The sequence below is a fragment of the Andrographis paniculata genome, unplaced genomic scaffold (assembly GCF_009805555.1).
Source record: "Andrographis paniculata isolate CXL003 unplaced genomic scaffold, ASM980555v1 Contig45END, whole genome shotgun sequence".
Taxonomy (NCBI): domain Eukaryota; kingdom Viridiplantae; phylum Streptophyta; class Magnoliopsida; order Lamiales; family Acanthaceae; genus Andrographis; species Andrographis paniculata.
In genome coordinates, this window is record NW_026137579.1 from 640,154 (window position 1) to 652,605 (window position 12,452).

The 12,452-nt window shown below is 36.4% G+C and overlaps 2 protein-coding genes across 2 annotated transcripts; both read left to right on the top strand.

Annotated features, from left to right (window-relative positions):
- Nucleotides 1-616: 616 nt before the first annotated feature.
- Nucleotides 617-4,417, top strand: LOC127252017 (oleoyl-acyl carrier protein thioesterase, chloroplastic). Its single transcript, XM_051276013.1, has 7 exons — nucleotides 617-1,421; nucleotides 2,087-2,220; nucleotides 2,303-2,416; nucleotides 2,730-2,825; nucleotides 2,926-3,013; nucleotides 3,097-3,165; nucleotides 3,818-4,417. The coding sequence occupies exons 1-7, from the start codon at nucleotides 1,089-1,091 to the stop codon at nucleotides 4,097-4,099; spliced, it is 1,116 nt and encodes a 371-aa protein (XP_051131970.1). The 5' UTR covers nucleotides 617-1,088; the 3' UTR covers nucleotides 4,100-4,417.
- Nucleotides 4,418-4,995: 578 nt separating this feature from the next.
- Nucleotides 4,996-12,154, top strand: LOC127252013 (uncharacterized). The gene is made up of 14 exons (XM_051276009.1): nucleotides 4,996-5,253; nucleotides 5,359-6,055; nucleotides 6,372-6,456; nucleotides 6,560-6,649; nucleotides 7,326-7,399; nucleotides 7,867-7,951; nucleotides 8,033-8,122; nucleotides 8,931-9,061; nucleotides 9,656-9,737; nucleotides 9,828-9,875; nucleotides 10,353-10,425; nucleotides 10,519-10,622; nucleotides 11,563-11,722; nucleotides 11,875-12,154. Exons 1-13 carry the CDS (start codon nucleotides 5,106-5,108, stop codon nucleotides 11,671-11,673), a joined length of 1,818 nt encoding a protein of 605 aa, XP_051131966.1. The 5' UTR covers nucleotides 4,996-5,105; the 3' UTR covers nucleotides 11,674-11,722; nucleotides 11,875-12,154.
- The last annotated feature ends 298 nt before the right edge of the window (nucleotides 12,155-12,452 follow it).

Below are 12,452 nucleotides of genomic sequence, written 5' to 3' on the forward strand. Positions count from 1 at the left end.
ATCTCATCATACATCATTTTAATACTAAACTCAAACCAAACTTTTTTTTAAACCCATCAAAAGAAACACACCCTAGTTATCGCTTTAAAATACATATTTTCTATATAATTTAAAATTTAACATTTAAAATTTATTTAATTTTATGCAGCTATGTCTTTACTCGCATGTTAAAATTTTCCATTAAATTCTATTTTTTTCGCATTTAAATTTTAATTTTGCAAGATAGAGTCCAAAAATTTATATTGGATTGCATCTTATACTTTTGTTAGTAATATAAAAATAATGACATTTATGTAAAATAAAATAAATTGGAAGAATATTTATTATACGTAGCAAATTACCGAATTATGAAATAGTAACGAAAAATGACAATATGAAAGGAGTATATCTTATCATTTGATTTACAATTTTTTTTTTCTTTTTTTTTTTGACTGAGAATTTGCATCAGTTTGATTTACAAAAATTTAACTATTTACTGTGAATTTATGCTGCTATTGATTAGTGGACTAATTTCACTTTTATTTTTTTAAGGAAAAAATAAAAGAAAAAAGAACAAGAAAGAAGTGGGGGAGGCAGGGGTTCTAACCAAGATTCAGATGCAGATGCAGTGTCAGATTGCCTACCAGTTCAGTAGCAGTAATTGCCCGTGGTCACAAGAACGATCCACCTCTGCCTTCCCCTTCCCTCACTTTATTGCCCACAAAATTCGATCCGATTCCCAGCGGAGATGCAGACGTAGACGCAAAGCCCTCCTTCCTCGCGGATCTTCCGCGTGGCAAGAATCGCAATTTCGCCCCAAATCGAGCCCATTTTCTCAGCGCCCACCCTACCCTCCGCTGCGGTGCGGTGCGGTCCCACCCTGGGAAGTTGGGGAGGGGAGTTTCGCCTCGTTCACATCGATCGATCGATCGATCCATCCACGTTACAAAACCAACCTCTCTCTCTCTCTTCTTTCTTACACTCTCTGCTGCCTGCCCTCTCTTTTCCCCCTCACACAACAGATCCTTCTGCTCTGTGGCATGCAATTCTTTGAGAATTGCTAAAATCTAACCGCCTTTCAGCTCCTCCATACACCGATTCTTCCACCAATGTTGCTCAAGGGAGCCGCATTTCCGCCTTGCGGTGCCGTCAGCGTCGGCGAGGGCCAGAGGAACACACGCCTCTGCGGCTCGATTCGTCGGCGGTGCGGCGACGGCGTCGTCCGGTGTGGGGCTCGGAGTGGGGCGCGTTTGCTGCGTGTGGCGGCGGTGGCGACGGGCGAGCCGAAGAGCAAGCCGCAGGAGCCGAGCCTGGCGGACCGGCTTCGGCTGGGCAGCTTGACTGAGGACGGCTTTTCTTACAAGGAGAAGTTTATTGTGAGGTGCTATGAGGTTGGAATTAACAAAACCGCCACCGTTGAGACCATCGCCAATCTTTTGCAGGTTTCGTGTCCAATTTTTGTTTCTGGTTTTCTAGTATTTTGTGAGGTGTTGTGTTTCATAGCGATTGCTTAGCTATTTGTTCATGGATTCAGGTCATTCAGACCATTTCCCCCAAGTTCATATGGTTTTATAAATTGGAAAACTGATAGATTTGGAATTGGGAATGCATGCATATGCTCTTGGCAAAGACGGTTGCTTTCTGATTTATTTGCCATGATTTGGGCAATGTAGGCTACTATTGTTTGTACAATTTCCCCCTAACTTGTAGTGTAAATGATACAAAAGGATCGACAAACAAGGTTGGGATTTAGGGCTTTGGTTTGGTCAATTATTTAGGCATTAGATAGGAGGGTAAGTAGAAGGGCAGTTTATTTTGTTCGAAAAAAAGTTCAGATGATTATTGATGTTCTGTCCTGTTGTTGTTGGTGTTCTTGTTTGATTGTGGGATATAAGGAATGGTTTTTCAAAGATGAGGTGAGTGAATATGCCAACACCTCTCTATGACAGATGGCTTTCTATGTGTAGTTGGATACTTTGTTCGAATGCTTGTTAAACGTCGTAATTTTGTTTGTTTTCTGCCTTGGTGCAATTACATCTTTCTTGGGATACCTTTTTCATCTTTGCTTGTTTTTGTTAATTGTTCTATATGCCGTTAATCTATGCAGGAGGTTGGCGGCAATCATGCTCAAAGTGTTGGTTTTTCAACGGATGGATTTGCTACTACACCGACCATGAGAAAACTACATCTCATTTGGGTGACGTCTCGTATGCACATTGAGATCTACAAATACCCAGCCTGGTAATGTTGCTTGAATTCGTACCCAATCATGGCAATTCCGAGCTTCATGTTGTGTGACTTTCATACGTATCTCTTGAAACAGGAGCGATGTTGTTGAGATTGAGACGTGGTGCCAAGGTGAAGGCAGGATTGGCACCAGACGTGATTGGATTCTCAAAGATTGTGCCACTGGTGAAGTCATCGGACGGGCAACCAGGTCTTAATAAATTTCATATAAAGATTGTCGGTTAGCTTGGATTAGACAATGAATCACAGAACAAGGATGGAAGCAAACACAACACACACGAAGCAATTTAACTCATCCTGCTTTATGCCCGTGAATCTGAAAATAATGTGCCACACAATGTTAAATTTGGGATATATTGTTTAGCTATAATGGACGATAATGTTAGGTTATATCCTCTCCCAGTGTTACATTGATTGCTACTCTATGCTGTTAGATGCTTAATAGTAGTTCAGACTCTTCGGGAATTCCAGAGTAGCTGTGATAACCTGTCATATTATTGCAGTAAATGGGTGATGATGAATCAAGACACCAGAAGGCTTCAGAAAGTCTCTGATGATGTCCGCGACGAATACCTAGTTTTTTGCCCCAAAACACTTAGGTAAAGCATTTATTTTCTATTCATTAACACGATGTCCGCTACAAATACCAGGTTTCTTTTGCCATATCTTTCTTTTCTTTTCTTGTAATGTCAATAACAGATTAGCTTTCCCCGAAGAGAATAATGCCAGCCTGAAGAAAATTGCTAAACTAGACGATCCAGCTCAGTATTCCAAACTCAGGCTTGTGGTAAGTGATCTTGCGCTTTTATTTACACGAGTAAACGTGCGTTGCACCTTCAATAACCTGAAGTGCGTATTCTGTTTTGGCAGCCTAGGCGAGCTGATCTTGACATGAACCAGCACATAAATAATGTCACCTACATCGGATGGGTTCTAGAGGTTGGTTGCTATTTGCTACTTCTTGATATTCTAATTGCCTACGATTGGTTTTATTCGTCTCGTTGCTATCTCTTGAATTTACTGCAGACTTGGTCATAAATTATGCTCTGTAGGTGCTACATAGGTTGGTCATGTATGTGGTTCAGGGAAACGACTTTCAATAAGTAGCCCCTCTTCTAGGCAATTTTAAAGTAATAGGGCTGAGTAGGGATTAAGTTATAACATCGGATTAAATATAGTCAACCTTCTACACTTATGATCATATCTCATTTATGACTGGTGCCCCCTTGCTATTCTCTGCTCGTTTTCTTTAGACTTCGTTCGTATTTTATGTAAGTTTGGTAAAATAGAACATTTAATGTTGTCATTTCAATCTTGGTTTCATCAAAGCACTTCTTTAGGTTTTGGTCTGACTCTATGAATTTTTAATTTTGAATTTAAGTCGAAGATTATTTAATCTTACATGATCGTGTGCTTTCTAAATTCCTGGAATTTACTCACCCAACAAATTGTAAAGCTCTTTGAAAATCTTTGAATTACACAAACTGAGCCCTTTACTATCTTGCTCCATAAGTGAAATCCGGTCGTCCAATTTCTCTTGGTTTAGCGAGCACAGTTTCTGCTATTTGACTCTCTTTTTATTTCCCCACAGAGCATGCCTCAAGAAATAATCGACACCCACGAGCTGCAAACCATAACATTGGACTACAGGCGCGAGTGCCAGCATGATGATGTGGTCGACTCCCTCACCAGCCCCGAGCCAACAGTGGCTGAAACAGTTTTGGAACTTCAGGGAACCAACGGATCATCTTCTCCAGTTGGTAAAGAAGAGAACGACTGCCTTCAGTTCTTGCATTTGTTAAGATTATCGGACAATGGGTCTGAAATCAACAGGGGTCGCACTGTGTGGAGAAAGAAACAGGCTAAAAGATGAGCTTCGCCCATCCATCCATCGTTGTGCCATTATAAGCTGTGGGAATAATGGGAGCTCCCCCCTTTGCTTGCTCGCCCTATCTTCGGCCACTGCATTGCTCCCCCGTCTATCTCTTCTTTTGTTGTTTCTGAATTTTCGCCCTCGACCTCGGGTTCGAACTAGACATTGATAATCTATGTTTGATGTTTTATGATTTGAAGACATTTGGGATATAGAGTGTATGATCGAATGCTCTTATGGCACACTTCATGACTTCCTTTGGTTCCTGTAATTTTCACATGTTCAAATCTCAGGGGAAATGCTTCTGTGGTTTTCAAACGTAAGGTTGTGTTGTTTGGGTTTTCCTATTTATATTCTTTTTTCCTTTTAACATATTAAATTAAATATATATATTTTAAACTTTTATATTATATTACAAATTTATTTTACATTCAAAACATCTCACCAATCTATTTATATCATAATAAACTACCATTAAAATTTTTACTATTCAAAAATTCAAATCCAAAAACAAAAATTAACAAACAAACACATCCCAAATGGATTAATTCAAACAAACACATCCCAAATAGATTTTCTATTAAGGGTGTGTTTGTTTGGGGGTTTGGATTTTGAGTAAAATTGATTTTTAGTATAATATAAAAAATAAAAAATAGGTGTTTGATTTGATATTTGACATAAATATATAGTAATTAGGTTCAAGTTCTACCTAACTCAAGAAAATTATAGAACATGCTGAGAATCGGTAATCTCAATATTAAAATACTTTCTCCATCGAGTATTAATTGTCCAGTTATATTGGAAATTAAGATAAATAATTTAATTAATATTAACAAAATTTTAAATTATAAAAATTAAAATGCTATTCAAAACGTAAACGGACGGGAGGGACTACTTCGCAAGGGCTTTTCTAGATATTTCGTAATTTTCAGGGATCGTATTGCAATTAGGCTAAGTCTTTAGTGACGGTGGAAGCCACCGTGACCGCCAAGCAACTCCGCCGGCGATGGATGAAATCTCAGAAGCTCAGGCGCCATCAGCCTCCGATGCCTCGAAATCCGACCAAGATTTCGACCCCGAGACCATGCGCAAGACCAGACCGGGATTGAAGCGTTTGATCCTCACTCTAACTGTGCTCGTATCGTTCGTGTTAGGTCAGAAAATCTCTCGTCTACTGCTCTGAAAGTCCTTCTCAGCTTTTAAATAGTGAAGTCAAATTGTCGTGCTTATACAGTTTTGCATTTCTTTTTTGAGTGCAGGTCTTCCATTTTTGTTGAAATCAGTGGAAATTTACAGATCACCGCTGCCGTTCCGAGAAATCGATGATTTGTCGGCCTCGGTTGAGTCAAATCATCTGCATTTTCCATGCAAGCTTCAAGCAGTTTTTGTAGATACCCTTGGATCTTCGCTTTCTGCTGATGAGTTATCGGTTTCAATTGAATCTCAAATGAGACAACTTGCCGTGGAAGATTTCAATTCCTGTGGCGCTTGCAGTTATAATTCCAGTGTTTCCGTGGCCTTAGAATCCGGCTCTGGTTGTTTCCTCAGCGCCAATAGTATGAACTGGAAATGCGGCGTGTTAAATGAGCTGAGTAAGTATGAGGATTCCGGAAAATATGATGATAAGTTGTTTGATGACTATCTGCATTCGCTGCTTAATGATAGAGGTAACCTCAGAATTGATGGAACAGTCTATACAGTGATTGTGGTTAGAAGGGGTGAGGAGGAGGGAGTGAGGGCAGTTGTTGGGAAGTATAGGCATGCGTGGCTTGTGGGTGGGATTCCACAGGAGGATGCTGTTAGGAAGGTGGCAGAGATTTTTGTGAAAGTGTTTGTTAATGGAGGAAAAGAAGAAGGTTCGATTAGCGGGGAGTTTATGCCTGTGGGGGCTGATGGCAGGATTGTGCTTTCCTTCAATTTGCTGAATGCCAATCCACAAGATTGGACTTTCGACTGGTATGGAACTTTTGTTGATATTTCTCTGTTTACATGGTGTTGAAAATGATAAATTTCTGCACTTACTTATTATTGTGAGTAACTGTGGGTCTTGTACAAGGAGGACCTGTTTAGCTGATTTCTTGTTCAGCCCAGCCAGTGTAATATTCGTTGTCGAAGTCATAAACTGATGAGTTAATTCAACTATTCATAGAGTTGCAAGTCAATCATTTTTGGGAAAAAAACACAAACAATGTTTTATCCAATTTCATCATAGATGAGAGTTGGCATGTCTGCTGTATTACAAAATGCACAAATAAAGTAATTGTTTCCGCAGGGAATTCCAAGAGATGGATGATGAACTCTTAGCTCCTATAGCCAAATCTTTGAAGCCTCTTGCGGATATTAGAGTGGAGAGCCAGGTCATGCCTATCTCTTGTTTATCTCTGCTTTCAGTTTCAGTTGTTTTATCAGGATGACACCATTGGAATTAATTGGATTCTTAAATTTCTTCTGATTACACAGGTTTTATACCACACCCCAAAGTCTTCATTTTCCAACTTTGATGACAAGCTGGGCAGCTATATTTTTACCATGAAAGATCTTCCTTTCTTTGTATGTTTTCCCTGTGCTTCCTCTTTATTGGAAATTTCCTATTAGGGAAAACCGCATAGACAATTTATTGATGATACTATAATGATAGTTTGACTATTTAATTGAACTATATTATCTTCATGTTTTGAGTATTGCATTAAAAGAGATTCAATTAATTAAGGTTAATTGCATTTGGTAAAACAAGAACCTACTATTATTTTTGTTCAGTCATATCATATGTTTATTATTTTTTCTCTCAGTTTCTTGAATGTTTTCACTATTATGAACACAATATAGCATAAAATTTCCATGCATGGTAAAAGTTCTGTTATAAAACTGATTGCTTACAAAGTAACCTTGTATGTATCAAGATAGACATTAATACATTGATTTGATTGAATGAAAAGGAAAAAGTAGTGGGTATATTGTTTATGGTTGAATTTCCCTAAATATGCTTCCTTGTCCTTGATTAATGATCACTAGCATACTAGCTTGTTATCACTGAAAAACCTGCTGATTATTTTCGTATCTGTTGACCTTTGTTAGTATTGTCTGATGTTATCTATACGTCCTTATTGCATTATATTTACATTATTTCTATTCTACTTTGGTCAGCCATTCAAGAAATGATCTTTTTACCTTTACAAAAATACTTTAAGTTGTTTCTCGACTCAACTCATCTGTCAAAACATCATAGGTAAACTCAAATGAGTGGCATTTGGATAGTTCAACTGCAGCTGGAGGGCGCTCGAAGATTCTCCAGTTTGTGGTGTATAATCTTTAACTCTCTTGATTTTATTTTTATTTTTATTTTTGTAGTTTGATACAGCAGCTTGTGGTATATGATCTGTAACTCACTTAATTATCACAGTTAGAGCCTCCAAATTTTGTCATATAATCTTTAGCACTATTTTCAATTTGTTTGGATCCGCAAAATAAACTATTATGCAATATTTTTGCTTATAATATCATTCAGTTCAACCATATAATAATTTTGTTAGATATAGTTATTGTTGGAGTCCCTGTTTGAAAGAATAAAAGAGTGGATGACAGCAACTTTAACAATATAATATAATAAAATATTCTTTTGATTTAAAGCTCCTATGCAGTCATGGTAGTTGGCTTCTGAGTTATCATGATTCAAATTTAAATTTATTCCAGTATCAGTAAGTACCCTATGATCTGACCTGGAAACTGTTGAATGTCATTGCCTTTTGATTTGGTTCCCCTTATGCTAGATACGTGCCATCTGCATCTGAGTGTCCACTTCAACTGCAGCTCCCAACTGGAGAAATTTCTGCAACTAATGGATATATATCTCCAGTGAGTTACATGTGTATGCATCATGTTTACTCTCTTTTTTGTCCCCATGAAATCTAATGTTTATCTGTTGTCCACTTTTAGATGTGGGGAAGTGTTGTTGTTTGGAATCCTTCAGCTTGTTTGAATGATTCGAAAGTAGAGTCGCATGTCAGACAAAAAATTTCTCCTGAGGTAAGTTGCTGTTGTTAGCAATGTATGGAAAAAGGTTGTTATTTTACTAATTAACCATCACAAAAATTACTGAGGTGTGGGTTTTTGGCCCCATTTCTTACTTTTCAATTTTCGTACTATATATTATATTGTAGCATGTTAAAATTTGGCCACAATTTTGTCAACAACTACTCTTGTTTTTTAGAGCGAGAATGTTTCTAAGCTTCATGCACTGTATTTTCTTGATTACAATTTTATCGGTGTTCAAAATATGAGTCATGCATTACTTTGTTTTCAAGAGACTAATGATTATTGATTAAAATTACCATGATAGATTTCACCAAATGCAAAATTATAACATTTTTTTTCAACTAGAAACCGTAATTTTTATTATTATACTGAATCTAAGATCCCCCCTTTCTTTTTCTTGGTAGTATACACGAATTGGTTATGAAAACAGCTGCAGTGCATGGTACCCTTCCTTACATCAATCAAATCTTGTTCTTGTATTAGGGATCATTCTATGGAGACTTCAACCAGAAATCATTTATTTTTCTCTAGCGAAATTTTCTTGCTAACATTTAACTTACAGAAATATATCCTTTTCTGATTAAGGGGGTTATATATGTAATGAGTATGCAGGAATAATGAAAATCTAGTTGATGTTTCATAATACTTTTTCATCTATGCCTTTTGTCCAATCCGTGCACTGAATTACAGTGTAATTAATTGTTTTTAGACCTTGGTAATCCTTCCTGTGCCCTGTACAATATTATATATATGCCGGCAACTTTTTCAACTTTATTTCAATTTTCTTTCTAAAAAACAGGATCTGCGAAAAATTTTTGAAGTCTTCGTAGGTCAGTTGCGGCAACTCTTCAGTCTGAGGTCCAAAGACCACTTTGGTGATGTATCAGGGACATTTCGGCTATTGACCAGTGAAAGAGGCTTCACTGAATGGTGAGAAACAAGCTGTGGGTGATAAAAAAATGTGGCTTTAGAAGATGAAAAAAAAGTAGTTTTATGCTTGAAATACTATATCCTAATTGCTTAATGACTTCTTGATCACAATAGAGAAAATTCTGTTATATCACTTCATATGCTGATAGTAAATTAAAATTTTTATCTACTATATGATTGCAAATTGCCTATTTGGTGATTGAGATGTTCCATAGTAAAAGCACTCTTGACAAACATAATGCTCAACTCTTTCTTAATTATTGAATCATTCCCACCCCCCAACCCCCGCTTTTTGTAAGATGTACTTCTGACTCTATGTTGGAATTCATGGAGATCCATGTTCTGTTTTGGGTAGTGAATGTGAATTACTGGGTTCTTTTTGTCGAGCTTATGATAAAGATCAGACAAGACCCTGGGAAAATAAGATGCTAATTTTCCAAGTTCTTAATATTTGCCCAACATTATAGTAGTGAATAGCTGGATGCAAGATATATTTGTTTCCATCGTGTCTCCTTAGATATCTCTGCTGGTAGTCTGAGATTTACTCCAGTGCTTGCCTGAAACTGATCACATATTTGTTGTTCTGGTTTGAAGGGAATTGGATGTTTTGTCACGACAGCACACGTGTTTTAATCTTCTTCAATGTGCCACAACTCTTGGATCACTTTCTCGATTGGTACATCATCCATGCACAGTTGCATATATATATATATATATTTATTTTTGTTCTCGACTATTAAGCATTCAAGATAAAATTGGAAAACAGGTTCAGTCACTTCCAAGAATGATCATTAAGGATGAAATTGGCAAACAGGTGAGTCCTAGCAGTTATTTCTTTTATTTTTTTCTAGTGTCTGTTATAAGTGAAATTAAATTTTGCATTTCCACAGATGCTGATACTGCAGTAATTTAAATTATTTTATGTTTGTATCCCAATAGTATGAAATGTATGCAATGAGGTGCGATTTTTGTTCTTAATGGTTTCAATCTTGATAATATTGACTTAAGACTCCTATCAAACTCCTGGGCTGTGATGTTGACAAAATTTCTCTCTCATCCTCAGGTTTTTTGCTTGACAAGTTTCTAACCTGCTGTACGAACATCGATTCTTAACAAATGCATGTCCTTAATAAATGGTTGAACCAGCTTATGGATACATCATTCACCCTCCCCAGTGAACTAATTATCTGTTAGGATTTTTTCCCCACTGATAAAAGACTGGAAATTACAGCTTTTAGTTCTATTTCAATTAGACATACGATATGTTTATCCTCTTTTCAATATCAAGCAGGTAAAGTATTCACTTGAAGCTGCAAAATTGGCATTGAGCAATATGTCTGATGGATCTTATGATGCCTCTGCCGGTATGGTTACTATTAAAATTTGGCTGTGATGATGGATTGTTGTATAGTTGCACCGAAGATATACGCTGACATATGTAACACCTTTTGTTTCAGTTTCTTCGAGACAAGCAAGGTCCTTCGCTGAAGACGCATTTTATCACCCATCTATGATGTCTGTGAGCTACTACTCATTTGAGCATTGTTTTGCTGTCTACTCAGTAAGTCTTAACACTCTTCTATACGTTGATTATGTAATACGTTAATCATATAAAATAGAGGACGAAAATTGATTCATGGTTAATAATAACTTGTTTAGCGAGGTAGGGGTGAGCAAAATATTCGAAATTCAAAAATCCAATCCGAACCAAACCGAAATTTAAAATTTGGTTCGGATTTTTCGGATTTTTGGATAGGTTCGGATTGAATTTTTGACAAATTTCGGAGTTTCGAATCGGATCGGATTTGTATACTTAAAATCCGAACCAATCCGAAATCCGAAATATAACATTTTAATATATATATTTTTTATTACATATATTTAAATATTTTATAAGAAAATATTATATTTTAATATAAAAAACTCAAAATTATTAATTATATTTTAATATATTTAATTTTTATACATTATATATATTTAATATTATAAAATATAAAAGAAATTTAAATTTTTTTAAAAATAATTAAAAATATTTAGAATTTCGAATTTTTCAGTTTGGTTCAGATTTTTTTAGTTTGGATTTCGAATTTTCGATTTTCGGATTGGTTCAGAATTTGCCGGATTTTGCAAAATCCGAATCGAAAATCCGAATGCTCACCCCTAGAGCGAGGAGGATTCATGCAATTCTAAGCTCACCAGTTATCAAAATATATATGCTTATGAACTTTATATCTCCACACATTTCTAACATTACACCTTCCTTGTGAAAGAGCTGGAATTAAAACAGCTCAAAAAAAGTTGAGAAAACAATTTCAGGGTCTTCTTGAACTTAATGTAGAACTGAACTCTCTCTAAATCTACCCTGCCACACGTGACGCACCATTTAATAGCTCTGCTTTCATGAATTTACGATGTTTAGTGACATGGTTTAACAACATTCCATTTATTTAGACCGCGATGTTAAGAGTTTTTGTCTAATTGTCTGCTCTGGTTCTTGGCAGCCCTTCTTTCTTCCGGTTTCTCTTCACGTGCTCCTCGCTGCCTTGAGAGAATGGAAAAGATACAAGCAGGAAACCAGAAAATATAATGCCTGGAAAGTCAAGAAGTTGTAGACATTTGTGTTAAGCGACGATAGTCACAAATCAAGCCCCATCCCTTAAGGTATGAAATTCTGGTAATATTTTCCGGGCATAAGTTCCACAATTTCCTACATTGCATTTGACATTTTATTTATTCAGACAATTTCATTGCATATGTGATTTGAGCATAGTATTAACTGCCTATTGGTTGATTTTATGCATGCTTTGTTGCAGAATGGGCCAAACAAGTGTCTCCAGGTCGATATCGACGAAGGATATGTCACGGGATCGAACTTTAAAGGAATAGAATCATGATTGGCCTCTCTTACATTTGCTCAAAATCTTGTATCTCGTCTTTCTTGCAAAAGTTTGGATTTTACCTGATATGTAAGTCTAGTTTGATAATTATGTCTGAAATTCAAATGCAACCATTTCGTGGATATTGGGGGAATTTTGGTACTAACAAAGATACCTTTTTTGTGAGTATTTATTTTATGGTCCAATCTCGTGTGAATTGAGTACATAGAACTAGAAGAATAGCATATAGTTCCATTCTTTTTCATTACTACTCTTTTCTATATTTCAATTGCAACTTTTGCATTTATTTATTTTATCTCCTATAGTTTTATTGCAAATATTTATAATATATGTCCATTATATCATCAAATATGTACCCAAAGTTAAAATACACAAGAAGAGAGCCTGTTTATTTAAACTAGGGTGAGCCCAACAGATAAATTTAATATTTCAAAAGGCCCAAATCGTGGCGACGGAAATACTGTAGTTTTTACATTTTCTGTTTGGCTGTCTGT